The following is a 28000-nucleotide window of genomic DNA, read 5'->3' as shown; positions in this document are numbered from 1 at the left end:
CCCTCTCACTCTCGCTTTTTCGGCCGCTTGGAACGTTCGCTCCCGGCGCGTTCGGCGGAGAGAACCTTGAGCTCCCCAGCGTTCTATTCTTCCAAGGGCGCCGGATCAGGCTAGACCAAAGGGAGGCAAGATGAGGGAAATCGTCCACATCCAGGCTGGCCAGTGCGGCAACCAGATCGGTGCCAAGGTGAGTGAGGAGCCTCGTGTGCTTCCAAACGAATGGAGCGTCATGAGCAAAGGGGGGGACGGGACGATCCCAGCATATTGGGGGGGGGTGTTAAGGAGGAAAAAGGTTTAAAATCCTGGATCTCCTGAAGGAGGAAACAGTGCCTCCGCCCCGGATTTTTTGGGGTGGCGGTGGGAGGGGCAGCAGCTATTGCTCTTGCAGGGCGAGTTTGGGGGAGGCGGCTCGATTTTGGCAATTGAAATCGAGGCGGGGTGGTGTGAGCATTTTCGGGGGGGGGAGAGGATCGGAGTCGTTTATAAACCGGTCTCGATTTTTTTCCATCCGATTTTTTTTTAATCCGGATTTAAAACCGTTGCGCCGTTTTGAATTCACCCCTCCCCTCCGATTTTTATATTTTTTTTTAAACCCGGGATTTTAGACTCCGGATTCCAGCCAGTCCCGGCATTAGAAAGGGGATTTGCAGTTAACGGGATTAGCCGGCGCAGCAGATGACTCAGACCCAGGGGAGCTTGGGGGGGGGGGGGTTGCAGAGGGGGATGGGGGGGCAGGCAGGAAACTTCCCCCGCCCGCTACGCGCTTTCCAGCGGTTTTAGCGCCAAACCCAACCCGCCTGCTGCTGGGGGGGGGGGCGTGTCCGGCGCTGCAAGGATTTGGCTTTGGTCTCGCTCGGGAGCGGGGCCGGATTCCCCTGGCAGAGCCCCCCCCCCCCCCGGGTCTGGCTGCGGATTAATCTAGTGTCTCTCCCCCCGCCCGCCTGTCTGCTGCTGGTTAATTTCACGTCCTCTTTCTCTGCTGGTTAGTTTCAACCCCGCCCTTTGATCTCCATTGTCTGCCGCCAGGGGCGAGAGATAGGGAGGGAAATGGCCCCTCTCACCCCAACTGCTATGTTGGGGGGGGGGGGAATATGAACGCCCCCTCCAGATCTTGAGATAGATAACGGCAAAATCACCCCCCCCCATTTCTCTTCCGTTAATCAGTGGAAGGGAGTATTGTTCTCCGGTATTAGGGGCGTTGCCTTATATAGGCAATATCTCTCTCCCCCCCCCCCCCCAATTCTTCTCACTTGCTCTCTGGGGTCACCCTACCCTGCCCAGTGTGTAATAACCCCCCCGCCCTTGCCCCCCTGCTTGCTAGATCCGGAGTGAGGCCACTTTCCTCTCCTGGACCCCCTTGGAAACCTTCCGTTACAGTGTTGCAGTTGAGGGGGGGGAGTTACCTTAAAATGTTGCAATGTGTGTGCGTGTGGGGGGGGAAATCTTGTTTCAGTTGCCAATAAAGAATGTTACTTCTGGCGCCAAACCGCCCCTCCCCCCCCTCCTCCTTTCCCCTCCCCACCCACCATCTTCCCCACCTCTTTGTCTGCCGGCCCCACATGGCTGGCTGCAAGGCTGGCTTGATCCCCCCACCTCCTGGACTAGAGCTGTCCCTGCCCAGGGGTGCCTGATCCCTTCCCGTCGGTCCCCCGGCCCCCCGCCCCCCCGGAGGCCAGTGGGATCTCCAGTTTAAGCTGAGAGACACGCCACATCCTTTGTGCCCGTAATGGCCGCCCTTGCACAGCTGGGGGGAGGGAAGGCGGGGGGGGGGGGGCGGTTTCCAGGCGGCTGCTAGACACTGAGGGACTTTCTGTGCCTAAAGAAGGGCCTGTTTGCAGTTGGATGGCTGCAAAATCCCCCCCCCCCCCCCCCCAGCAGTTGGCTGGCTCTGGCCCTGGGTTTCTCCACCTGGTGGGGTGGACAAAGAGACTTTCTTTGAGCCAGTGCAGAGCCAGGAGCATCCCTGCTCAATGGACCCACCAGGCCCTGAGTTTTTATTTTTACGGCGGGGATGTTAACCCTCCTGCATCACGCACCTCATCCCCCGCCCCACCCAGCCTCACCTCTGCCTGACCGGGTTTGCCAGGCGGGCTTAATTCTGCGCTAGGCGTGGCTGGCAAATGAGGGGTGCTGACCCCACAGCCAGGCGATACCAGGCGATATCGCACGGGTGCGCTGTGGGAGGGCTGCTGATCGATCCCCCTCTGCCTAGATCCCCATAACGGAGATCCAGTCCGCTCCCCCCTCTCACGCATGCTTTAAAACTGGCCTCTCTGCCAGGCCAGGGTGGGTGCGGCTCTAATAAGAAAGGCCCAGCCCAGCAAATTCTTGTAGCGAGACCCAGACCTGGCTGCAAATGGCTGCTCTGTCAGAAGATCATGACCTCCCCAAAAAAATATCTGTGGAGGCCCTGCCGGGCCAGGAATGTTTGGGGGAAATCTAAAGCAGGTTTTTCTGCCCCCCCCCTCCCCCCCAAAGAGCCTTCCTGGCTCCTGTTAGAGCCGTTCAGTTTATCCATCTGGAATCACTCTGCATTTGCACCAGGGTCCCTGAAATCAGAATCCAGCCCTGAATCCGCTGACTCAGGGTCTGGCTACGCTGCTCATTAAAGCTGGCCTCTGACGCAGGGCCCAAGCCCCCCTGCTGTCCACATGCAAATCAGCCTGACCCGCCTCAGCAAGCGCTCACAGCCTGGGTCCTAGGACCCTGCTGGGGGCAGCTCAGAGCCCCCGTCCTGCTGTGGCTCTGGTCCAGGTCATGTCTTTTTGCTGTGTGGACGCAGTCCAAGCCACAACCCCGGGTCAGGTTTGTGCAGTGTGGACGCGTTAGCACGCCTATGAGCCCCCAGCCATGGAAAGCCCAGGTTTCCCATGCAGTGAGGTTGCTGAAGCACAACCGAGTCCACAAACCTGGGGTCCCACAGCCCCGGGTTTACAATGCAGTGTAGACGCAACCTCAGTGACCCTGGTGTAAATCCAGATCCACTCCAGATTGACACCAGAGTTGCTGCGATCAGTGCAATTGGCTGCCACCTTCCTCACTGATCCGGGCTGGGGCTGGGGGTGGATTTCCTGGTGCAGTGACCCGTGCTGCCAGAAATGCCAGGGATGTTGAAGGGGTCGGCTGGGCTGCCCTTGTGTTGTGGGTGGGGTGGGGTCCTGGCGGTGGGGGCTGGGGTGGAAACCAGAGATGTGTTCTCCGTGACAGATGCCCTGACACTGCTTTGTCCCAGGCAGGCTTGGAGGTGGGAGCAGGCTTGACTGGGGACAGCAGACAGTGACACCCCCCCCCCCCCCCAGTGGATTGATTTCACTGGTAGCCTGTTCAAACAGTCCCTGTCCTTGAGCCCAGGGGGCTGGGTCGGCCCGCACCCTGCTGGGGCTGAACACGGCTGGGATGATCTGTTAATGGCCAGCCAGGCCCCACACCCTGGTTTGCAATGTCCAAAGGCTCCTTTCAAAGCAGCCGGCTAAGAGGTGACTTAACTGACCAGCCGGCCTGGCTCCCAGCGCCCCCCCCCCCCCCCCAACCCACTAGCCCCCACTCCCGTCCCAGAGCCGGGGAGAGAACCCAGGAGTCCTGGCTCCCAGCCCCCGTCGCTCTAACCTACTAGCCCCCATTCCCCTCCCAGAGCCGGGGAGAGAACCCAAGAGTCCTGGCTCCCAGCCCCCCTGCTGTAACCGGCTAGCCCCCGCTCCCCTGTCAGAGCCGGGGATAGAACCCAGGCGGCGTCCTGGCTCTCAGCCCCCCCTGCTCTAACCTGCTAGCCCCCACTCCCCTCCCAGAGCCGGGGAGAGAACCCAAGAGTCCTGGCTCCCAGCCCCCCTGCTGTAACCGGCTAGCCCCCACTCCCCTCCCAGAGCCGGGGAGAGAACCCAGGAGTCCTGGCTCCCAGCCCCCCTGCTGTAACCGGCTAGCCCCCACTCCCCTCCCAGAGCCGGGGAGAGAACCCAGGCGTCCTGGCTCTCAGCCCCCCCTGCTGTAACCGGCTAGCCCCCACTCCCCTCCCAGAGCCGGGGAGAGAACCCAGGAGTCCTGGCTCCCAGCCCCCCTGCTGTAACCGGCTAGCCCCGCTCCCCGAGCCCAGGCTCAGAGCCCCAGGAGGGCTGACACCTGCGGCGGCTGAGAAGTGGCTGAACAGCTCTGAAGCCGCCAGCCCGCAGCAAGCGGGGGCGGGGAATCGGCTCGTAGGCTCAGCCGGGCGCCATCTGCTCTTTGCTCGGCTCAGAAGCGGGAAGCTGGATTTGCATCAGGGCTGGGGGAGGGGCGTGCAATGGGGCACAGCTCGGTCGGGGGAGGGGGGGCACCACCAATCCCAGCCCTCCCACCAGCGCTCTGCCATCCCTGCCCTGGCTGACTGCCGCAGGGCTCCGGGGCAGGCCCACGGCCAGGGAGCGCTTCGGGCGGCAGAGGGAATCTGAAACAGCAGCAATGGTTCCCTGCCGGGCTGGCTTTGGCCATCGCATCCCGGCGGGGCAGGGCTGTGGCCGCCGGTGCTTAGCCCAGGGCTCGGGGGGGGGGGGGGGGCGGCACGTTGGCTCAGGCGTCACGTCCCTGGAGCTGGGACTGAGGGGGTGAGTGCCCGGCCCACCCTCCCGGGCAAGGCAGAGCAGAGCCCCGCGGGAGCCAAGACCACAGCCAAGTGTGGGGAGGGACAGGGATGCCCCGGTGGGAGTGGGGCGAGAGGGCTCTGTGGTGGGGGTGGGGGGGTGATGCACTCCAGTGGGCTGGAGATGTGATGCCAGAGGGGCCTCCTCTCTCTCCCCCCGCCCCCCGTGTCCCAGCCTCCCCAGCGCTGGGGACGTCGGAGCCCCAGAGATCTGGCTGGGGCAGGATTAGCTTTGCGGGGGGGGGGACTTACCCTGGTCCCCGCTCCCATGCTCGACCGTCACTTCTCACCCCAACCTAGGGATGGGCATGGAGGGGGGAGGGGACCTCATAACACCCCCGCCGGGGGTCCGAGCAGCACCTCAAACTTCCATGGGGTCCCTCTGCCACTAGGGGGCAGCCTTGCCGGTGTGGTGTGTTGCTGCCCCCACACAGCCAGCAGGGGGTGGGGGGGGGGGGCGATGTGCAGACCTAGGGGAAGCCCCTCTTTCTGGACCAGGCTGTGATCACCTGTTGGGGGCACTGCTGGCTCTGGCTGGCTGCGCATGGTGGGCGTGGCACCATCATGTGCCCTTTGTATGCCGGGGGAGGGGGAGAGCTAATGGGGACATGCTGGGGGGGGGGGGGCTCAGATGTGGGGTGAGCCCCCTTGGGCTGGCAGCTGCAGGACTAGCTGAGATTTCCCCCCCCCAGAGAAGAGCCGTGTCCCCTCGCGGGAGGGGTGGCTGGTACAGAGATAGGGGGGGAGGCAGCTGTCCCAATGACCCCCCCTCCCTGCTGTCACCCCTAGTTCTGGGAGGTGATCAGTGACGAGCACGGCATCGACCCCACCGGCACCTACCACGGCGACAGCGACCTGCAGCTCGACCGCATCAGCGTCTATTACAACGAGGCCACAGGTACTGCTGGGGGGGTGGGATTCCCCTCCACAAACACCCATGGTTTGGTATGTGGAGATTGGGGTGGTCTGAGATTGTTCCCCCCATATATACACACACATACATGGTTTGGCCTGGTCCCCCCCACATGTTCCCATGGTTTGAGCCAGTCTCCCTGCCTATAGGCAGGGAATGGGAGGGTCCAGGGATCCTTCCCCATAAATACTCCTGGCTTGGTCCTGGTCCAGTCTGTTCCACTCCCCATGCCATGTGTGGGTTGGTCTGATCCTGGGCACCCCCGTTCCACATGCCCCAAAGGCTAGGCTCCCCCTTTCTTCCCACATGGCTGGGACCAAACCCTTTCAGTGCATTAGTGTCTCATGGCTGCGGGGATCCCTCTGCACCCATGGGTTTCAATCAACCCCAAATTCCTCTTCCTGGGTAACCCAGACCCCCCTAAGACCATCCTGCTGCCTCTTGGTTTGGTTGACCCATCCCTGCTGAGACTCTTCTCGCTCCCCCTCTAGGTGGTAAATATGTCCCTCGCGCCATCTTGGTCGATTTGGAACCGGGCACCATGGACTCCGTCCGCTCCGGTCCCTTCGGCCAGATCTTCCGACCAGACAACTTCGTCTTCGGTAAGATTCCCATCGTCCCTCCATGCGGTGTCTCTGCTGGGGCCCTGGGGTTGGCTGTGGGTGACTGAGAATTACCCAGTGGTTGACCCCCCTGATCTTGGCCCTCATGTAGCAACAAGGGTGGGGTCACTTCTCTGGTTCAAACTCAAGTTTCTAGGCTTCGTCTTCTCAACTGAGTCCAGATTGGGCCTAGTAGCAGCCTGCAGACAGTCCCCCTAAATTTTGGAGTCAACAATGTGTTACGGCTTTGAGATGGGCCTTGTCTGATCTGGTGGGAATATGGGGGGGACCCAGCTGACTTCAGTTCACTGTTTGGAGCTAGGGGTGCGTCCCTCAGCCATGGCCACGTTCCCAGAGCGGTGGCTTGCATTAGGTTCCCCTGGTCTAACAACTGGAGGCCACTTAGATGCCATGGTAACCGGGCATCTTCCCCCATCTGTGAGCCTAACCCAACTGAGGACCTGATGCTTCTCTTAGACCACTGGGGGAATTGGCACATGTCCCCCAGGGGACTCCATTGGAGGTAATTCGGGGGCATGACTGGTCAAGGAGCGGCTGGTTCCCCAGTGCCTTTGCCCAATGCTTGTGGCTTCTTCCCCTCCACCCCACCCCTACAGGCCAGAGCGGAGCTGGTAACAACTGGGCCAAGGGGCACTACACGGAGGGGGCCGAGCTGGTGGACTCGGTGCTGGACGTGGTGAGGAAGGAGGCGGAGAGCTGCGACTGCCTGCAGGGCTTCCAGCTGACCCACTCGCTGGGCGGCGGCACGGGCTCGGGCATGGGCACGCTGCTGATCAGCAAGATCCGGGAGGAGTACCCCGACCGCATCATGAACACCTTCAGCGTGGTGCCGTCACCCAAGGTCTCGGACACGGTGGTGGAGCCCTACAACGCCACCCTGTCCGTCCACCAGCTGGTGGAGAACACGGACGAGACCTACTGCATCGACAACGAGGCCCTGTACGACATCTGCTTCCGCACCCTCAAGCTCACCACCCCCACCTACGGCGACCTCAACCACCTGGTCTCGGCCACCATGAGCGGCGTCACCACCTGCCTCCGTTTCCCCGGGCAGCTCAACGCCGACCTCCGCAAACTGGCCGTCAACATGGTGCCCTTCCCTCGCCTCCACTTCTTCATGCCCGGCTTTGCCCCCTTGACCAGCCGCGGCAGCCAGCAGTACCGGGCCTTGACCGTGCCGGAGCTGACCCAGCAGGTCTTCGACGCTAAGAACATGATGGCGGCCTGTGACCCCCGCCACGGGCGCTACCTGACGGTGGCGGCCGTCTTCCGCGGCCGCATGTCCATGAAGGAGGTGGACGAGCAGATGCTGAACGTGCAGAACAAGAACAGCAGCTACTTCGTGGAGTGGATCCCCAACAACGTCAAGACGGCCGTGTGCGACATCCCGCCCCGCGGGCTCAAGATGGCCGTCACTTTCATCGGCAACAGCACGGCCATCCAGGAGCTCTTCAAGCGCATCTCGGAGCAGTTCACCGCCATGTTCCGCCGCAAGGCTTTCCTCCACTGGTACACGGGCGAGGGCATGGACGAGATGGAGTTCACCGAGGCGGAGAGCAACATGAACGACTTGGTGTCCGAGTACCAGCAGTACCAGGATGCCACGGCCGAGGAGGAAGAGGACTTCGGGGAAGAGGCTGAAGAAGAAGCTTGAAGCTTCACCCGCCACCGTGATCGCGCCCGCACAAATTAATTCTTTTTAAAACAAAACCCCACATCGCATCATGTTCCAGTTTTCTTTCTCTCTCTCTTCTCAACTGTCTTCTCCATCCAGGTTCCTCCAGGGCTGAGCTTACTCTGGTTCCCTGATCTCCCATGTAAACATCACCTTGGGCATCGGAGCGAGAGATGCCACTTCTGCTGTCACTCTCCACCCCTCAGCTGTCTTCTCTTCTTCCCCAGCACTGATTTATTGTGAGGTTCTGTCTCCAATAAAAGTCAGATCCCCTTTCTCTGTAACTGTCTACATCCAATGGCATCTCCCCTCTGCTCTCTCAAAGAGGGAGTTTAAATTTTGGTGATTCTTCTCAGCCCATGCACGTCTCACTGATCGTCTCACTGAGGGGTTCTTCAGGGATGGGAGAAGATGGAGCATGGGGATAACGGAGGGCTTGGTTGGGTTGTCTTAAGACCTGAAATGTAACCCAAGGGATGTGCAAAATTAAAGGTCCCAAAGCAGGGTTGATAGATTGTCCCTTCTTTGGCCCAGTGGCCTAGCAACCTGGAGCCAGGTCGTGAGAGAGACCTCTTTGCTGACTTCTTCCTGCTCTGGTCTTTATTGAAGGAGCTTCTCGCGTGTAGCTGCCATCCTGTAGGTAGTGTCAGGCAGGTGCCAAACTCTTCTAGCAAAACCAGTAGAGGTGGGAGCTGTGAAGTTGATTAGCAGGAACAAGATGGATCGGTTTGTGGGAGCCCACCACTGGAGAAGGTGGGGGATGTGAGGCTGGTCTGGACCCAAGGAAGTCTAGTTGCATGTTAGACTAAGCAGAAGGTAGGAAGAGGTGGCCCTGAACTGGTTAGACCTTGCAGGCAACTAAATAATACCAGAAGCAGGCTTAGCAGAAACATCTGGCCCTACTTCGGGGAAGGAGATTCAGTTTGCTTTTGCCGTTAGGAAGTTTCCCTGCTGCACCTTCCTCCTCGGGGACAATGAGCTCGTGGCTGAATGCAGTGGGACTTGGGGGAGGAGAGTCTACTGGAGGGGAGAAGGGATAGAACCCAGGAGTCCTGCCCTCCTGCTGTGGGAGGAGGACTCCAGGACCCCTGGGTTAGATTTATGGGTCTGCTACTGTGGTGAGAGCTGCTTGATCAAGGAACTCCTCCTTCTCCCTCCTGGCTGGACATGAGCATGTTTGCAAAGCTGTAGGAGATGCTGGAGCCCTGGCACAAACACCCCCCCCCCCCAAAAAAAAACAAAAACAAAAACCTGTCTCTGTACCACCCCGCTCAACGTGTCCCCACGTTTCTGTGAAGGTCCCATCCACCAGCTGCATGGATCTAAGTTCTGGAGCAGCCTGGCCCGCCCACACCCTCAAAGGGTGCATCCCTGGCTTCCCCTAGTCAATATGCTTTCTGTTGGGGGATCAGCCCCCTGCTTTTCCAGGCAGGGGCCTCCCTCCCCTTTTCATTTCTGTTCCTGCCCCTATGCTGAGGATTTGACCCACAGATTTTTTTGGGGAGGTAGTTCTCTTCCTTGTATCAATTTGGCTCCAGATCAGTGGACACCCGCTCCCCCCATACCCTCTACCTCCCCGGTGCCCTAGATAAGTCAACTGAGCCAGGCTCTCCAGGGATGAAAGGGCACAAGCCGCATGGGTCATGGAGCTGGTCTCTGCCATCTCAGCAGCCTTTGGGAAAAGGGTCAGGGCAGGCCACAGCCAGGGTGTTTCTTCCCCCCCAGGGTAGTTTCTCCCAGCAGAAAGGAAAATCTCCACCCACGGGGCTCTCATTTCTTCTCCAGGTTGGGGGATGGTCCTGCTGGAGGCAAAGTTGGGGGGGGGGGGCTGTAAACGTAGATTGTCCCCATGTTCTGTGGGGCTCAGTTGGCCCCCAAGGTCCTGCCGCCAGGGATCAGCCCGCAGCTCCTTAGAGACAACTCAGCCCTGGAGGAATTAAAGGGGAAGAGAGTTGGGGAGGGGGGCCCCCCCCACTGCTGTGGGCTCCAGCTGGGAGGTGACAATGCAGCTGGAGGTCCCACCCGGTGGGGCCCCCTCCACTCGGGCTCGCGCTGGCCTGTCTGGTTCTGTCTCATCAGCTCAGTCTCTTTTCTTTTTTTGCCCTCTCGCTCGCTCCATCTTTCTCTCGTTTTTTTTTTTAAACTGCTTTTTTCATATTGAAAAGACGACGTTCTGCGAAAGAATAAACCAATTTTTTTTTAAAATTTCCTGCCTGTCTCCTGGCTCTGTGTGTGTGTCTGTGGGGGGGGGACACGACAGCAGTCTGAGTAGCCCCTCCCCTGCCCGCCCCCCCCCCAGCAGGGTGGCTTCGGCTGTCAGGAAAACTTCCCCAAAGCGCAGCCCCTGCTCGAGTCCTGATCCCACCAACCCCAGCTCCCCTGGGGTACCCCCCCAATGCCTGAGGTCTGCCGGTGCCCCCCACTAGCCCAGCCCTGAGCTCTCCTCCCCACCCCACCCCACCCCCAGCTCTGCCGGTGCCCCTCACTCATGACCTGAGCCCCCCACTAGCCCAGCCCTGAGCTCTCCCCCCCCGCAGCCCTGCCAGTACCCCTCGCTCCCTCCGTGCAGCCCCCCCCCCCCCCCGCTAGCCCGGCCCTGAGCTCTCCTTTCCCCCCCAGCTCTGCCGCAGGCTGTGGGGCAGGGAAGTGCTGGAGGGGACGTGGCCAGGGGATGAGCTCATTGCCTGGGGGGGGTGATGTCAGCTGTGCCACGTGGCACGGAAGGGGAAATACACTGGCCCCCCCCCGTTTCCTTTCCCTGCGCTTCCTCCACCACGCTGCCCCCCCACATTAAACGCAAGGGGGCTGCGGGTTGGGGGTGGAGGCTGGGGTGGACATTCCCTGTCGCCACCCCCCCCCCCAATTAATTCAGCCGGGTTTCTTTGAGCTTAAACAGCAGCTGGATTGTGCCCCCTCCTGGCAGACCACACTGCCCCCCCCCCCCCGAGTTGCGGGGGGGGCAGGCAGGGGTGTTGATCTGGATAACCCACAACCGGGTTTCACCCAGGCACCAGTGACTGCTCGTGGAGTTGGGGCAGGGGAAAGGGGCTCAGGAAGGCCCCCCCCGTCAGTGCTGGCCCTAATGCCCCAGTGCAGCGCTGGGGGGGCGCTCCCCCCAGCAGTCTGGGGCTTGGCGGGGGGTGCTGTGCTTTGCCCCAGCTCCCTTGCCCCATTGATGCTCCAGCTGTCCCCACCCCGGACCCCCCCACCCCAAGAGAATGAGGCGCCAGGAGACGGGGCCGTTCACACGCCAGGGCGTTTAATGGGCTGGGGGGACAGGTATCAGCGACATATACACAGGCTCACTTACACAGGGGGGCAGAGAAGGCACCTTCATGTGCCCCACACATTCGGGGCACCAGCACACACAGAGGGTCGGAGGGGGGAGCACGGGCCTTGGCCCAGATTCTGGGACCCCCACCCTGGCACAGCCCCAGGGCAGGGCAAGGAGGGATGGGTGGGGGCTGTGTACAGACGGGGGGCTTTTCCCCTCGAGGGGGCACCAGCCCCAGGGCAGGGCAAGGAGGGATTAGGCCCCCTTCGGCCCTGAACCCTGGGAACATCTGGGGGGTGTGGGGGGGCACATTGCAGGAGGGGGAAACATGAGGGAGGGGGAACCCCTAGTGGTGAAGGGGGGGTATAGCAGCTGGGGGCTGTGTACAGATATGGGGCTTTTCCCCTCGAGGGGGCACCAGCCCCAGGGCAGGGGACTGACGGGGTCAATGAAAAGGACACAGGGCCCTTCCCCACTACAGGTTGCCGGCTGGCTCAAGGGGATGGGGAATGGGGCACGGGACCTTTCCCCTCGGGTTGGGGGGGGGTGCAGAAGAGTTTACTTTGGCCACACAGAGTGAGTGAAAAACCAGTTGGAGAGGCGAAAGGGGGCAGTTGGAGAGGCAAAAGGGGGAAATCCCCCCCATCCCCGGGGCAAGAACCGCCCCATTCCATCCTGCACCCCGTAGTGGCGATGAGATCCCCCACCCGCACCCCACATCCAGAGGCGCTGGGACGACTGGATCCTGGGTGCTCTGCCCCATCCCCGCCCCAAAAAGGGGTTGGCTCCCATGTCTTCCTGACCCACGGCCGGGACTGGTGCTACGGAAGAGCATCTCGCGCGTTTACAGCCCCGGGTGGCCGTGAAATACCAAACCCCACAGCTCCAGCCCGGTGCCAAACGAACGCTCCGCCCTTTGACATCAGTCCGATTACCTTCTTGCCTCGCTTCTCCCACCCGGCTTCAGCAGGCAGACCCGTGTGGCGGGCGTCGTTCCGAAGCTGGGGCTGTTGGCTTTCGGCCGGCATCGGCCTTTTACTTGGGGTTTTGGCCACTCGAGAGAGATGAGCCGTTAAATCCGGGCTGGTGCAAGGGAAAAGGAAGCCAGAGGCTTCTGAAAACGATGGGGCTTTAAGGTGAGATATCTCAGGCCGCATTAGGAGTAGAAATAAGAGGTTGGTGGCATTGAAAAGAAGAAATCCCGAGCTTTCCTGTAGTGTAAAGGGGTTGTTTCTCACTCTGTGGTGCTTGAGAAATCAGACTGGAAAGTGGCACCCCCCGAATGACAATAAAGCCACGGCGCCCGCCATTCCAGAGCTGGAGGGGACGGAGCTTCTCCCTCGGGATGATCTTGGATGTGAAGAGAAGACGGCTGGGGGGGCTGATCCCCCAGGAATACAAGGCCCAGGCGAGGTTAGGGTGGTGTGAGGAGCAAACGCCCCCCCCAGCTCTTTGGGGAGGGGGAGAAGTTGGGGGGCTGGCGAGGGTACACGGGAGATGGCATTGACCCATGGGGCTTGGTGGCTGGCGCCCCGCACACAGCCCCCTCAGGGGGGCAGCCAGCGTGATGGGGGGCCTGAGATGCAGACACAGCAAGGAGAAGTGGGGGGGGCTCAGGGACATGCGCAGCTCAGGGTAGAGCCCCCCGACTTCCAGCAACTAGGACATTCGCCCCGGCTTCTTCTGACTCATCTGTGGGCAGGAGGCAAAACCAACAGGGGGAGCAGGGTCAGCACGTCGCTCCCAGGAACCCTGATCGCAGAACACAGTCACAGACGCCTCTGGACCCCCTAGCAATGGGGGAAGGGAGTCAGGGAGAGAACCCAGGAGTCCTGGCTCCCAGCCCCTCCCCAGCCCCCACTCCCCTCCCAGAGCTGGGGATAGAACCCAGGAGTCCTAGCTCCCAGCCCCACCCTGCTCTAGCCCCCAGACCCCACTCCCTTCCCAGAGCCGGGGAGAGAACCGAGGAGTCCTAGCTCCCAGCCCCACCCCGCTCTAACCCCCCGACCCCACTCCCCTCCCAGAGCCGGGGAGAGAACCGAGGAGTCCTAGCTCCCAGCCCCACCCTGCTCTAGCCCCCAGACCCCACTCCCTTCCCAGAGCCGGGGAGAGAACCCAGGAGTCCTAGCTCCCAGCCCCACCCTGCTCTAACCCCCAGACCCCACTCCCTTCCCAGAGCCGGGGAGAGAACCCAGGAGTCCTAGCTCCCAGCCCCACCCTGCTCTAACCCCCAGACCCCACTCCCTTCCCAGAGCCAGGGAGAGAACCGAGGAGTCCTGGCTCCCAGCCCCTCCCCAGACCCCACTCCCCTCCCAGAGCCAGGGAGAGAACACAGGAGTCCTGGCTCCCAGCCTCGACCCCGCTCTAACCACTAGCCCCCACTCCCCTCCCCTGGGAAAGAACCCAGGCGTCCTGGCACCGGTACCTGGGAGATGCTGATGCCGGTGAGTTTCTCCACGGTCTCGGGGAGTTTGCTCATGATGTCCAGCACCTCCCCTGTCACCTTGGCAGCGCCCATGCCCTGGCTGCCGCTCGACACCATGGTGATCTTCTTCACCGCGCTCAGCGGCTTGCTGATCTCCTCCGCCACCTGCCGTTATTGTAGGGTCTCCCTTAAGTGCTGGGGGCTGAGCGGGGTTATCACAGGGCCCCCCATATGGGCTGGGGCTGTGCTCACTGATTTGTTATTGTAGAGCTGGGGGCCAAGCGGGTTGGGGCTTGCGATCGTAGGGTCTCCCGTAAGGGCTGGGGCGTGCGATCGTAGGGTCTCCCGTAAGGGCTGGGGCTTGCGATCGTAGGGTCTCCCGTAAGGGCTGGGGCGTGCGATCGTAGGGTCTCCCGTAAGGGCTGGGGCGTGCGATCGTAGGGTCTCCCGTAAGGGCTGGCCGTGAGCCACGTTGCTAAGGCTTTCCGTGAGGGCTGGGTTGGGGGGTGGGGATGTTGTTTTGGCAGGGACTCTCGGGAGGGCTTGCGCCAGGCTGCTTTGTTATTGTAGGGTCTCCCCAGGAGCCGATCCGGCCCTCCCCCCGGCCAGGCCTCACCTGGGGCAGCTTCTCCAGCAGCATGTCGACCATGGCGGCGTCCTGATACTGCTGGAACGCCTCCGCCTTCTTGGACATCTGCTCGGCGTCCGCCCGCGCCTTGGCCTCAATGGCGAAGGCCTGTGCCTCCCCCTTCACCTGCAGGAGGGGCGGGGGGGGGCATGGTCAGCACCGGGGGCAGATAGCACCCCCGCCCACCACTGTCGGCCCGGACGCCTGGGTCCCATCCCAGCCTCCAGCCCCCCCTAGGGGTGAGAGCCCCACGCTGCCGGCCTGGACGCCTCAGTCCCATCCCGGCCTCCAGCCCCCCTAGGGGTGAGAGCCCCACACTGCCATCCTGGACGCCTGGGTCCCATCCTTCCCTCCAGCCCCCCTAGGGGTGACAGCCCCGCGCTGTCGTCCCGGACGCCTGGGTCCCATCCCGGCCTGCAACCCCCCTAGGGGTGAGAGCCCCACGCTGCCGGCCTGGACGCCTGGGTCCCATCCCGGCCTGCAGCCCCCCCTAGGGGTGAGAGCCCCACGCTGCCGTCCTGGACACCTGGGTCCCATCCTTCCCTCCAGCCCCCCTAGGGGTGAGAGCCCCGTGCTGCTGTCCCGGACACCTGGGTCCCATCCCGGCCTCCAGCCCCCCTAGGGGTGAGAGCCCCACGCTGCCGTCCTGGACGCCTGGGTTCCATCCTTCCTCCAGCCCCCCTAGGGGTGACAGCCCCGCGCTGTCGTCCCGGACGCCTGGGTCCCATCCCGGCCTGCAACCCCCCTAGGGGTGAGAGCCCCGCGCTGCCGGCCCGGACGCCTGGGTCCCATCCTTCCCTCCAGCCCCCCTAGGGGTAAGAGCCCCGCGCTGCTGGCCTGGACGCCTAGGTCCCATCCCGGCCTGCAGCCCCCCTAGGGGTAAGAGCCCCGCGCTGCCGTCCCGGACGCCTGGGTCCCATCCCCATCGCAAGGCTGGCAGGGGCGAGCGGCAGACTCACCCTCAGGGACTCTGCTTCAGCCTCCGCCTGCATGATGAGCTGGCACCTGGGGAGGGGAGAAGGGAGGGGGAGCGTCAGTGACTCCCGAGCGGCGGGGTGGGGGGGGGGAATGCTGGGCGGAGAGGTGGGGAGCTTGCAGCAGGGGTGTTGGGGGCAGGGAGCAGGTAAGGAGGGTGCCGAGGGGTGAGCAGGGCGCTCGGGGTGGATGAGGCTTGCTGTGTGGGGCACTGGATGGGGGCGGAGGGGGGGGGATTAGAGGCGGGGCAGCGTGCGCGGGGAGGCAGGCTGAGGCTGGCAGGGAGCCCCGGGGCGCAGCTGCGGCCCTGGCTGGGAAGGGATCGCGGGGCGGTGCCCAGCCCAGAGGCGCCCGGCCCAGCTGCGTCTCGGGGGTGGCTGGAGGGCGGCGTGGGGAGAGGGGAGCTGGGGGGGGGGCGCCCCGCTACCTCTGGGCCTCTGCCAGCTTCTCCAGCCGGTAGCGCTCGGCCTCGGCCGGCTTCTTGACCAGGGCCTCCAGCTCGTGCTCCTTGCGGACGATTTCCTGCTCCTGCAGCTGGATCTGCTGGGTCCGCTCCACCACCAACACCTGCATCTTCTGCTCCTCGATCTTCTGCTTGGTCTTGGCCACCTGCACGGGGCGGGGTCCGGGGTCACCACCGGGGGGGCGGGCGGGGGGGGTCAGCGGGAGCTGATACCGCGGCGCGAGGGGTCAGCCGTCGGCTGCGCTGATGGGCATCGCCACCTCGGACACCCGGGGGGCGTGCCAAGCCGACGCCCCCAGGGAGGTCAGAGGTCAATGTCGAGGGGGGTCATGGGTCAACCCCGCTGGCATTCGTAGGTCAAGGTTTGACCCCCGTTGAGAGGACTCAAGGGGTGAAGGGTCAAGACCCGGCAACACTGAGGGATCGAGGGATACCACCGTGGGGTGTGGGGTGTCAAGGGCAGACCCCACTGAGGCGGGTCAAAGGTCAATGTTGGGGGCAGTCTGTGGTCAACACTGGGGGGTTGATAAGTCAAGAACTGACCCCAACGACGGATCAAAAGTCAACACCACGCAGAGGTAGGGACAGGGTCAACTTGGCCATGGGGGCGGGGGGTGCCAAGGGTCAACAGCTGACGTCAGCGAAGTGGGGGAGGGGTCAGCCTGGACAAAGGGGTCACAGGTCCAGAACCGGTGCCACTGGACGGATCGTGGTTGACGCCGCTGGGTGGCGAAGACGTGTGAGGCCAGAGATGCCCCGTGCTGCCGGCCTGGATGCCTCGGTCCCATCCCGGCCTGCAGCCCCCCCTCGGGGTGAGAGCCCCGTGCTGCTGTCCCGGACGCCTGGGTCCCATCCCGGCCTGCAGCCCCCCCTAGGGGGGACGCCAAGAGCAGAGGGTGGAGTCATCGGGCAGGGAAGGAGGCCAAGAGGGTCAACCCACCAGGCTGTCCAGAGTCAAGTTGCAGGGGTTAAAGGTCAACAGCTGTGGGTTGGCCATCACAACAAGGTGCTTGCCCTGCCGGGCTACGGTGTCCCATGGTGCCCAGACACCTGGGCCGTGGGCTGGTATCGGGGGGGGTCCCGGATCCCCCTACCCCCATCCCCAGGGGCGTCTCACCTGCAGCTGATAGGCCAGGTCGGACTCGGCCTTGCGGGTGTTCACCTCGATGTCGTAGGTGGCTTTCTTCAGCTCGTAGTCCCGCTGTGCCTTGGCCATCTCGATCTCGCTCAAGTACTGGGCAGAGAGCTTCTCCTGCTTCGCCTCAGCCTCCTGCAGGTGTGGGGGTCAGACCCATAGTAACCCGCCTCCTAACAGAGCCGCGGGCCGGCTGGTATCCCCTGCCCTGTCTGACCCAAGGGCTGGCTGGCCCATGCCCCCCACCCCCGGGTCGCAGCCGCGGGCTGGCCGGCCCGTGCCCCCCACCCCTAGATCGGACCCAGTCAGCCTGGAATCCCCCACCCCTGGATCAGACCCATGCACCCAGCGCTCACCTTGATGCCGGCATCTCTCTTGGCCTCGGCTTCCCCCATCCGCGCGTCTTTCTGCACCTGGGCGGTCCTGGCTTTCCCCAGCGAGTGCAGATAATCCTGGGGCAACACCGGGGGCGGGGAAGAGGGGAGAACGGAGCAGAGACAGACACCTCAGTCCTGCCCCGCAGCCTGGCTGGAGGCCATTCCCCTCTAGAGGGTGCCGGCTCCCATCCGCCCTGGGGCAGGGCGGGGGGCTGGCTGGCTCCGGGCTGGGAACGGGGCCTTTCCCCTGGAGGGGGCGCCGTTCTCCCTCACCTGGTCGTCGTGAATGTCCTTGAGCGTGTAGCTCACCACGCTGATGCCCATGTTGACCAGGTCTGAGGAGGCCACCTTGAAAACCTGCTCCGAGAACTTCTTCCGATCCTTATAGATTTCCTGCCCGGGGCGGGGAGACAAGGGGTGAGTTGGGGCGGGGGTGGAGCTGGGACATACACATGGGGGGTGGAGGGGCAGATCTGACCCCCAGCAGCGGGTGCTGACACACACAGGGGTGGGGAGCAGGTCTGACCCCCCAGCAGGGGGCTGCCCCCACCCCCCGAGCCGCCGGCCCCTCACCTCCACAGTCATGTGGGCCATGATGGCCCGCTGATGCCCCTCCAGCGTCTCCAGCGCGATGTGGGTGATCTCGCTCTCCGACTTGCCGAGGAACATCTGGCAGGCGGCCGCCAGCATCTCCTTGTTCTGGCCCTGGATCTTCACCTGCCGGAGCGAGGGGACAAGAGGAGGGAGGGATGGAGCCCCCGGCCCCCGCGACACCCCTCCCTGCGAACCCCAGGAATGCTCTGGGGGTGGGGCGCCTTCCCCTTTAAGAGAAGAGGCTATTGCTTGCACCCAGACAACCGTTGCCCGGAGACCGTATCCATGGTGGTCAAGGGCCCTGTGGTCCCAGGGCATCACTGGGCAGGTACCAATGGGGAAATGGGGGGGGGTGGGTGGAGGGGTAACAAGTCAGCTTGGGCAAGTACCACGGGCCGGGGGGGGGGGGAGCCAAGCTGGGCAGGTACCATTGGGAGAAATGGGGGGATGAGCCAGACTGGGCAGGTACCATTGGGAGAAATGGGGGGATGAGCCAGACTGGGCAGGTACCACTGGGGAAATACAGGGGTGAGTGGTGCCAGTGGCAGGTACCACTGGGGAGACCGGGGTAGCTGGCTGGTTTCCTAGGTGATCCGGACGCTGTTCCCTCCTCCCTGGGGTTTCCGCGGCGACCTCGGAGTCAGGGGGCGCCGGTTACCTGGGCGATGCCGGTGACGGAGATGGGGACCCCGTGCCGGGTATAAACCTTCTCGCTCTTCACATTCAGGGTCAGCGTGTTCAAGGAGATCCTGCGGGGAGAGCAGGTGGGTCAGGGAGAGGGGACACCCCCCAAGCCCTTTGACGATACCCCCCACCCATGGACCCATCCAGCCCAGTATTCCCACCCCCACACACTGATCCCTTCCTGCCCCCTGCCCCAGCTCTGACCCCTCCCCTGTCCCCTGCCCCAGCGGGGTGACGGGGGGGTCCCCTACAGACTTGGGGAGCCCAGGGACGAGCCAGGGCACCCTGACCTAGGGTTCTCTGTGGAGGGGGGGCTTTGGGGACTCACCTCTGGATCTGCTGGATGCAGGGGAGGACGAAGACCCGGCCCCCCGCCACCATCACTGGGGGGCTGCGGCAGAAGCCTAGGGGGAGGGGAGGAGAGCGTTAGCCGCTGTTGGGCACAGATATGCAGCCGCCTCTGGGGTGGGACAGCCGGGGAACTGCTGCGTGGAACAGCCACGCGGCACAGGACAGGCTGGCCCGCTGTTGAGATGCAGCCAGCTCTGGGGTGGGCGGCTGGGGAACATGCCGTGAATCCTGAACAATTTGAAACCACCGGGGAAATTTTAAGGAGGCAGGAAGTGAGCTCAGTTGGGACACCGGGGTCGCCACACGACTTCAGAGCGACAGACTGATTTTAAGTCTTGCCAGTAAAATTGTAGCAGAGGACAGCTGCCCCGGCCAAGCCCCCGCCCTGCTCCCACAGCATGGTGCCCCCTGCTGAGCCCCCCGCCCCCCCACTCCCCAGCGCCCCCTGCTGAGCCCCCGCCCTGCTCCCCGCAGCCCAGCACCCCCTGCTGAGCCCCCCACCCCCGCCCCCCAGGGCCCCTGCTGAGCCCCCTGCCCCGCTCCCCAGTGCCCACTGCTGAGCCCCCCGCCCTGCTCCCTGCGCCCCCTGCAGCCCAGTGCCCCCTGCTGAGCCCCCCCATAGCCCAGTGCCCCCTGCTGAGCCCCCGCCCTGCTCCCTGCAGCCCAGCGCCCCCTGCTCATCCCCCGCCCCCACCCTGCTCCTCCCCAGTGGTCATTAGTGATGCATTCGTTAACCATCGGATTAGCCCCGCTCCCCATCCCCTGGGAGCAGGTGATGTCACTCTGGCTCAGATCCCATCTCTTCACTGCTGGGTATTTCAGGCTGGCTCAGGGGGGCGGGGGACGGGGCACAGGGCCTTTCCCCGTGGGGCGGGTGAGTCCCATCAGTGGGTGGCTGCGTGTGGGGAGCTCTCCCACTGTGCGGGGCTCCGACTCCAGTCCCTGGTTCGGGTTTCTCCTGGGGATCAGGCCCCTAACGAGATCATGGCATTAGGCCCAGGTCTCAGCCGGGCTGACCGGGCCGCCCCAGCAGTGCGGGGGTGGGGCTGGGGTGTTAGGGGTCCCTGGAGGGGGAGGGGACGGCATCAGGCTCCCACCCTGGGAGCGTCTCTGCCCACATGAGACCAGCGGGGGGGTCGGGAGCCACTCACCCGAGACCACCATGGCCTCATTGGGGCCGCAAGTGAAGAACATCCTGATGCTGGAGGGATCCTGAAAGAGATGAGAGCAACTCAATCGAACCCAGGAGTCCTGGCTCCCAGCCCCCTTGCTCTAATCACTAGACCCCACCCCCCTCCCAGAGCCAGGGAGGGAACCCAGGAGTCCTGGCTATTTTCCCCTCTCCCTGCAGGCCATGGCTGATAATTACAGACCCGCCCCGGCCAGACTCCAGCTGAGCCCCAGGGAGCTCCCCACCCGCCTGCCACCTGAGCCCCACAGAGCCGCTGCTGGTTGCCCCCACTCATAACCGCTGCAGCCCCTGCACCCCAACCTCAGCCCGTGCTCCCCGCCGCCCATACGCCCCCTGCAGCCCGCCCTTGGGCTTCCCGATCCCCGGCCAGGAGCCCCACTTCATCCTGCCCCCCAAACAGCCCCTGCATTGGCAGCCGGCACCCCTGGCCCCACCCAGATACCCCCCATCACCACCCATGAACCCCGTCCACACTCTGCAGCCAATGCACCCCCCCACCCCCTTCTCGGCCCGTGCAGCCCCCCCGACCCCCTTCTCGGCCCGTGCAGCCCCCCCCGACCCCCCTCTCGGCCCGTACAGCCCCCCCCGACCCCCTTCTCGGCCCGTGCAGCCCCCCCCGACCCCCTTCTCGGCCCGGCTCCCACCCCGACCCCCTTCTCGGCCCGTGCAGCCCCCCCCGACCCCCTTCTCGGCCCGTGCAGCCCCCCCCGACCCCCTTCTCCGCCCAGGGTCCCCCTTCTCGGCCCGTGCAGCCCCCCCACCCCCTTCTCCGCCCGGGCTCCCCCCCGACCCCCTTCTCGGCCCGTGCAGCCCCCACCCCCGACCCCTTCTCGGCCCGGGCTCCCCCCCGACCCCCCTTTGCTGACCGGGTCTCTGGCTCCGGCCACCCCCCGTCCGCCCTGCTGCAGACCCGCCCCACCCTCCTGGGACCGCCACGATCCCGTCAGCCCCCGCGGTTTCCCCAGCGCCCGGGCGGTGCTGCCACCTGCTGGCCGCGGGCGGGGCAGCAGCTTCCCTGGCACCCCCCTGCCAGCCCCCCAGATCCATGCGGCCGCGGGGGGGCGGGGGCCAGGGCTGGGCTGGCGGGGGGCTGCGGGTCGGGAGTGAGGGGCACCGGCAGAGCTGGGGGGGCCCAGGGCTGGGCTGGCGGGGGGCTGCGGGTCGGGAGTGAGGGGCACCGGCAGAGCTGGGGGGGGCAGAGCCGGGCTGGCAGGGGGCTGTGGGTCGGGAGTGAGGGGCACCGGCAGAGCTGGGGGGGGGCAGAGCCGGGCTGACAGGGGGCTGCGGGTCGGGAGTGAGGGGCACCGGCAGAGCTGGGGGGGGGCAGAGCCGGGCTGGCAGGGGGCTGCGGGTCGGGAGTGAGGGGCACCGGCAGAGCTGGGGGGGCAGAGCCGGGCTGGCAGGGGGCTGTGGGTCGGGAGTGAGGGGCACCGGCAGAGCTGGGGGGGCAGAGCCGGGCTGGCAGGGGGCTGTGGGTCGGGAGTGAGGGGCACCGGCAGAGCTGGGGGGGCAGAGCCGGGCTGGCAGGGGGCTGTGGGTCGGGAGTGAGGGGCACCGGCAGGGCTTGGGGGGACCAGGATTTCGTGAGTCGACCCTGCTGTGTTGGCCGAAGCCCCCATCCCGTTCTCCTGTCCTTCCAGGAGGACCCAGGGCGGCGTCTGCCTCACTTCCTGTCCCAAACTCGGGGGCGCGGCACCTGCGAACGGGCCGCCCTGTCCCCACCCAGAGGTGGCTGCATGGGAGCCCCTGGCTGGCTCCCCTGTTCCCTGCCACGCAGCGCCCAGGGCCGGCAGGTCACCGGGTGGCCACCAGGTGGCGCGCCTGGCCAGTCGTCCAGCGCCGGAGCGGGCGGGGCATCGTGTGAACCTGGGGGAGAAAATGGACTCCTTTCAGTGTGTGTGGGGGGGGTACCCAGCCCATAACACCCCCCCCAGGCCTCTGTGTCCCCCCCCAGAATAGGGGCAGAACATGCCGTGAGTGGCAGAGAGGCGCCCCCCGCCCCACGAGCCAGCCCTTCTCATGCCCGCACCGATGCCAGATAGGGGGCACTCGCTGTTGGTGGCATGTTCGACCCCCACCCACTCTGCCAGGGCTGCTGGCCAGGGGTCAGTTAATGCCTGGGGGCGCGGGGGGCAGGGGAGGGGGCACTGGTAACGTGGGCAGAGAGCCAGCAAACTCGTTACACACAGAGGTTCTCGGCTGGGAGGGAGCCGGACTCATTGGAATGATCAGAGCCGCTGCCCCCCAGCGGGGACAGGCCCCATGCCCCATTCCCTGCCCCCTTGAGCCGGCCAGCCCCCGCCCTGGGGCCGGATGGGAGCTGCTGCCCCCTAGAGAGGACAGGCCCTGTACTCCATTCCCTGTCCCCAAGTCAGACTTGGCCTAGTGAGTGTGTTAGGGGCAGGGTGTGTGTGTGTGTGAGGGGTGGGGGAAGAGTTGTGTATTTCTAGTGCTGGTATTTCCACTCCTCTGTCCCCCCGTGGCTCTTTATATTTAGGCCCTGGGCTCTCTGTGCCGGGTGGGGGGCGGATGTGGGCTCTGCCGCTTCCTTTCGTGTGCGTGTGGTTCTCACCTCTGGGGTATGAGGAAATGCAGCCGTGCAGATAGGCAGAGCCCGGAAGCCACGAGCTTGGGCAATTCCCGGCCTCAACCTGAGCCCAGGGCCCCTGGCAGCGCTTTCCGTCATGTGTTTTCTCAGCTGCAGAGCGGAGGGTTGTGTGTGTGACCCAGCATGTGTGCACAGACTCACACACCAGCCAGGCTGGACCATGAAAACACACACAGAGCTGCCCTTGCTCAGTCTAACCACTAGACCCCACCCCACCCCTCCCCAGAGCCAGGGAGACAACCCAGGAGTCCTGGCTCTCAGCCTCCCTGCTCTAACCACTAGACCCCACTCCCCTCCCAGAGCTGGGGAGAGAACCCAGGAGTCCTGGCTCCCAGCCCCCACCCCTGCTCTAACCACTAGACCCCACTCCCCTCCCAGAGCCGGGGAGAGAACCCAGGCGTCCCGCTGAGGCCACCCTGGGCTGAGCGTCCGTTGCCACACACGCTATCTGTACGTGGGTGCTCGCTATATATAACCCTCCCCTCGTGGCCCAGACAGGTACCGGCGGGAACCCGCAGTTCCTCTGCCCCCGCAGAGAGCCTGGAATAGCCCCTTATCAGTCATTGCCCCGGGCTTATCCGTGTGGCCAAGGGCGCCGGGCGTGGCTCGCCCAGCCTCTCCGGCCCTCGCTGTCTGGGAGCTTGGTGCTAAAAATACCCCAGAGGAGAAAGAGATGGATAACAATCCGGCTGGGGGCGGGTGGATACGTACCTAGATTAGACAGACCGGATCTATGGATCCCTCAAGCGGGAGCGATTTGCTGGAGCTAAGGATGGCGGGACGGGGCTGAGAAAGGCTGGTTGGCAGATACACACACACCCCTGTCGAGTCCAGTGCAACAGAGTCCCTGATTCCCAGACCCTCTCGGAGACACGCCGGGACGGCTTAGAGTCCCGGGACACCAGGAAGTATCATTAAACTGGTGATTTGATTGATTTTTAAATCATGTCAAATCACGGTTAATGATTAAAACCCCAGGAAGAATGAAAACCTCCAGAGAATTATATGTAAACTGTAGTTATATGGGTTATAGCAGCGTTGGACTGGAAGGGACCTCGAGAGGTTATCCAGTCCAGTCCCCTGCACTCAAGGCAGGATTAAGTATTATCTCGACCGTCCCTAAGAGGTGTTTCTCTGATCTGCTCTTAAAAATCTCCATCAACACATATTCCACAACCTCCCTGGGCAATTTCTTCCAGAGTTTAACCACCCTGACAGTTAGGAAGTTTTTCCTAATGTCCAACCTAAACCGCCCTTTCTGCAATTTGAGCCCACTGCTTCTTGTCCTAGCCTCAGAGGTTAAGGAGAACAATTTATCACCTTCCTCTTTACAACTTTTTACATACTTGAAAACTATTCTCATGTCCCCCCTTGGTCTTCTCTTTTCCAGCCTAAACAAACCCCATTTTTTCAATCTTCTCTCCTAGACCATGTTTTCTTAGACCTTTAATCGTTGTTGTTGCTCTTCTCTGAACTCTCTCCAATTTGTCCACATCTTTCCTGAAACGTGGTGCCCAGAACAGGACACAATCCTCCCGTTGAGGCCTAATCAGTGCAGAGCAAAGCGGAAAAATTACTTCTAATTTCCTGGTTACAACACTTCTGCTAATATATTTGGCAACAGCGTTACACTATTGACTCATATTTAGCTTGTGGTCCACTCTGACCCCCAGATCCGTTTCCGCAGTTCTCCTTCGGCAGTCATTTCCCATTCTCTGTGTGTGTGCAACTGATTGTTCCTTCCTAAGTGGGTGCTTTGCATTTCTCCTTATTGAATTTCATCCTATTTACTTCAGACCATTTCTCCAGATCATTTTGAATTTTCATCCTATCCTCCAAAGCACTTGCAACCCCTCCCAGCTTGGTATTGTCCGCAAACTTTATGTGTACTCTCTATGCCATTAACTAAATCATTGATGGAAGATATTAAACAAAACCGGGCCCAGAACGGATCCCTGGGGGACCTCTCTCGCTATGTCCTTCCAGCTTGACTGCGACCCACCGATCGCTCCCAGAGAGGAGTTGTTTTCCCACCAGCTCTGCACCCACATTCATCCAGGTTGCATTTCCCTAATTTGTGTATGAGGTGGTCATGTGAGTGTCACAAGCTTTACTGAAATCAAGCTAGATCATGTCAACCACTTCCTCCCCTACCCACAAGGTTTGTTACTCTGTCAAAGGTAACAAGCCTTGTGGATTGGGGGAGGAGGATAACCCTACTATTCAGCTGAGGATGATAACCCAGGTGTCCTGACTCCCAGCACCCCCTGCTCTAATTCACTGGATGCCTCTTCCCTCCCAGGGCTGGGGCTGCACCCCACCTTTATGAGATGGACTAGCCTCTCTGAAGAGTTCTCCCAAGGTCCCGCACCCGTGATCCACCATCAGCCAATGAGAATGTATCCAGCTGATGTAATGCAGAAAGTGGATGGGGCTTGGAACGTGAAGGCCACCCCCTGCTCCCCCCTTGGATGCTCCTGTAGTTGAATTGAGCTTTGCCCCCTCCCAGCACAATCTCCTCCTTCCTCCAGCGCCCTGACACCCTCGCGCTCCTCCAGGGGAGCTGAGTTTTGCCTTCAGCCCAGCCAGCCCCTAACGCCGACCCCCTCCCCCAAAGGATGTGGGATGCCCCTGCCCCCCAGAAATCAGACACACTCGCAGGAGTCAACATGTTTATTTTGTTCACAGAACATACACAGGTTGGACGACTTGTCCGGGAAAGAGTTTGGGGCAAAAACGCCTTGGAAACATCAGCCTGAAGTCAGGGCAGTTCGGGGCGAGTCTTCGCCTCCGAAGCATCCACAGGAGCTTACACAGTAAGCGTAGACAGCAACCAGGACCCTGCTGGTCAGACACCCCGGGCGTAAACATAGCTGGGGGGGTCCGAGAGGGAAGGGCGGAGGGGTCCGCGCTCTCTTTAGTGCGGGCTGTTCTTCCCGTGACTTCTCTCCTCCCAGGGTCAGGAAAATCCCTGTTTGCTCCTGGTTTAAAGCACCCGAATCATTTTTCGGGCTCCAAACTTCTCCCTCCGCCCAATGCACCAGTGCTGTCTTCGTTCTGTGCCCCTATCAAGTAGCTACTTTATGGGAGACCCAAGGGTCAGAGGCTGTTTTGCCACAGAGCAACCCAGCCCGGCCTCCGCCTGGAGAACTGTAGCGTTGAATTCTAGCACATTTGGCCATCAAAGTTTTTTACCCCGCCCAGTAGCATTTCCAGTTTTATACCTCCCTGGGATTTGCAGCCAGCTATCCCTCCGGCTGCTTTGCTACCCATTAGAGCGGGGTTTCTCCTCCCGGGGTAACGGCACTAACAAACATCAATTAAAAGTCCCCGTAGAGGAACAAGAGCAAGATACATGTCCCTGTTTAAACGGATGAGGACATTTAACGGTTTTATTCCATCCTGGATGAAAGCAGCGTTTTCCTCGCCAGCATGTTCCGGCTTCGATCATTAAATAGCACACTATCTTTAAATTACAAATGTATAAATAATATAAATATTAGATATTAATAAGTTATGTCAGTAATACCCCTCCCCGCCACACAATGTCTCAGTCATGGCTGGAGCCAGGAATGCCCTGCTCACGGCTGCGGAGAGGTTTCACGTTGCTATTGACGTCAAGTGTCCGGCGGCATCCAGATTCTTCACCGGCTTCATTCAGAGACAGCAGCAGAAAGAGCTGGCCGAAGACCAGGCGGGGTTAACCCATGAGTGGCTGGAGCCCAGCCCAGTTGACCCCTTAGGTGTCTTGGCCTGAGAAACGCTGGGTGGGGAATCTCAGAAAGCAGCTGGATTCTGCTCCAGGAACTGGCTGATTTCCACGGTGGATTCAACAGCCGCATGGCCCCCGTGCAAACTGGTAGCGTTGGCCATCTCTGGGACCTCCAGGGGTGTCGGGAGCATTTCCGAGAGGGGGGTCTCCACACGGGAGCTCCCGCTCTCCGCAGAGCAGTCACGGATCCCCTGCTCAGGCCCCAGGGCCAGGTCTTCGTCAGCATTATAGACTTGGTAGAAGACGATGGTGAGGAGGATGAAAAGCAGACGCTTGGCCTGGCTGCGCTCTTTGGCCGGATAGTAGCGTTTCACCTAGTCAGGAGGAAGGAGACAGGACATTAGAGACCTGGCTGGCAGGGGGACCCATGTATTACCCACAATGCACCAGTCCTACTTCAAGTGCCCTGTGCCCAGCGGATTACCCAGAATGCCCTGGCACTCAGCCCCAGGCCAATCCCACAACCCAGGAGGCCCCAAACCCAGCCACCACGGCTAAGAGGACAGCCTGGTTACCCAGAATTCTCTGTTTCTACCCACAATGCCCTATTCCACCAAACCAACTTGAGATTCGGGCTCAGCAGCTGAGCCAGGCAACCTGAACCCCACTGCACTGAGCATGATCTAGATATCCCCCCCCCCCCGTGTGTCATATGGCCCATACTGCTCCCAGCTGGGGGCAGATTAGCAAGAGACTCACCCCTGGCTGTGAACAGCAGGGAGCCTGGGACACATGCAGCACCCCCATCAGCCACGGATCTCTGGGGCAGAGAGACCTGTGCATGGGGCTTCCTGTCCAGGACACACAGCCGCAGGTGTAATGGGGTGACTCATCCTGCACTGTCTGTATGCCCACAGCAAGGTGGGCCGGGCTACAGGTCTTAGCTCCCCCCCCCTCCACTGGGGAGAGGCTACAACACCCTCACCCTCCCTCCAGCAGCAGGGACTGACCCAGAGAGCCATCAGTAGCCTACTTCTACAGCGGGGGAAACTGAGGCACAGAGGGGGGCTGGATCAGAAGGTGGGCCCTCACTCCTCGATCCCCCTCCCCCCACTTTAACCCAAAAGACCCCTCCCCACATCGCAGAGAACCCAGGAGTCCTGACTCCCCCCTCACGCCCCCCAGAGAACCCAGGCGTCCCGGCTTCTACCCCACCCCCACAGACTCACCACGGGGGGGTAGAGCACTTTGCGCAGTCGTTTCCTGCCCCGGGCCGGATTCCTGCGGGAAGGGGTCTGGCTCACCGCGGGCAGGGGGTCGAAGGTGAAGTACTGGGGGCCGGTGCCCCTGCGGGGGGGCTCGGCTCTGGGCAGGGCGGCCATCCGGGGCTCGTAGGCTAAGCACATGCTCGTGGTACCGTACAGCGCGTTCATGAGACCGGGGCGCAGCGCGATTTTCAGAACTAGTCCTCGGCTGCGGCGCAGAACGAACAACTGCCCGCGCCCCGCCCGGCGCCGCTTTATGAATGGGGCGAGCCCCGCCCCTGGCGCCCCATTGGCTGCGCCCGGGGGTGACAGCTCAGCCTGCAATCACCGCGGGGAAATCCCGGGCCGCCGCGCGGTGCTTGCCCGGAGCCCGGGCGGGGATGACACGTAGCGGGCGGGGCTCGGGGGGGGGGGCAGGGCAAGAAATAAGGAATGCAGGAAATCTGCAAGTACACACAGGGTGTGCAACCCACCGTTGTGCAACACACAAACACACA

General features: G+C 62.7%; 4 protein-coding genes across 6 annotated transcripts in view; 2 read left to right on the top strand and 2 right to left on the bottom strand.

Moving 5' to 3' along the window:
• The window catches only part of ABHD16A (abhydrolase domain containing 16A, phospholipase), a 536419-nt gene that overhangs the window by 301310 nt on the left and 207109 nt on the right, over positions 1-28000 (top strand). The window lies entirely within an intron of this gene.
• On the top strand, positions 10-10028 carry TUBB (tubulin beta class I). Its single transcript, XM_077833204.1, has 4 exons — positions 10-187; positions 5399-5507; positions 6014-6124; positions 6742-10028. Exons 1-4 carry the CDS (start codon positions 131-133, stop codon positions 7797-7799), a joined length of 1335 nt encoding a protein of 444 aa, XP_077689330.1. The 5' UTR covers positions 10-130; the 3' UTR covers positions 7800-10028.
• FLOT1 (flotillin 1) lies at positions 11063-20866 on the bottom strand. 2 transcript variants are annotated; one of them, XM_077833630.1, is made up of 13 exons: positions 20785-20866; positions 19878-19938; positions 18704-18779; positions 18350-18440; positions 17671-17814; positions 17371-17490; positions 17077-17172; positions 16703-16855; positions 15550-15731; positions 15107-15152; positions 14136-14273; positions 13520-13684; positions 11063-12884 (listed from the first exon to the last, which is right to left on the bottom strand). In XM_077833630.1, exons 2-13 carry the CDS (start codon positions 19918-19920, stop codon positions 12864-12866), a joined length of 1275 nt encoding a protein of 424 aa, XP_077689756.1. In that variant the 5' UTR covers positions 19921-19938; positions 20785-20866; the 3' UTR covers positions 11063-12863. The 2 variants fall into 2 exon arrangements, with proteins under 2 accessions (XP_077689756.1, XP_077689755.1); XM_077833629.1 differs by having other exon boundaries at positions 11063-12786.
• Positions 25228-27692, bottom strand: IER3 (immediate early response 3). 2 transcript variants are annotated; one of them, XM_077833723.1, is made up of 2 exons: positions 27468-27692; positions 25228-26612 (listed from the first exon to the last, which is right to left on the bottom strand). In XM_077833723.1, the coding sequence occupies exons 1-2, from the start codon at positions 27669-27671 to the stop codon at positions 26304-26306; spliced, it is 513 nt and encodes a 170-aa protein (XP_077689849.1). In that variant the 5' UTR covers positions 27672-27692; the 3' UTR covers positions 25228-26303. The 2 variants fall into 2 exon arrangements, with proteins under 2 accessions (XP_077689849.1, XP_077689851.1); XM_077833725.1 differs by having other exon boundaries at positions 27543-27692.

Source organism: Eretmochelys imbricata, chromosome 14, assembly GCF_965152235.1.
Source record: "Eretmochelys imbricata isolate rEreImb1 chromosome 14, rEreImb1.hap1, whole genome shotgun sequence".
Taxonomy (NCBI): Eukaryota; Metazoa; Chordata; order Testudines; family Cheloniidae; genus Eretmochelys; species Eretmochelys imbricata.
Note: the sequence above shows the minus strand (reverse complement) of the source record. Positions and strands in the feature narration are given on the sequence as shown.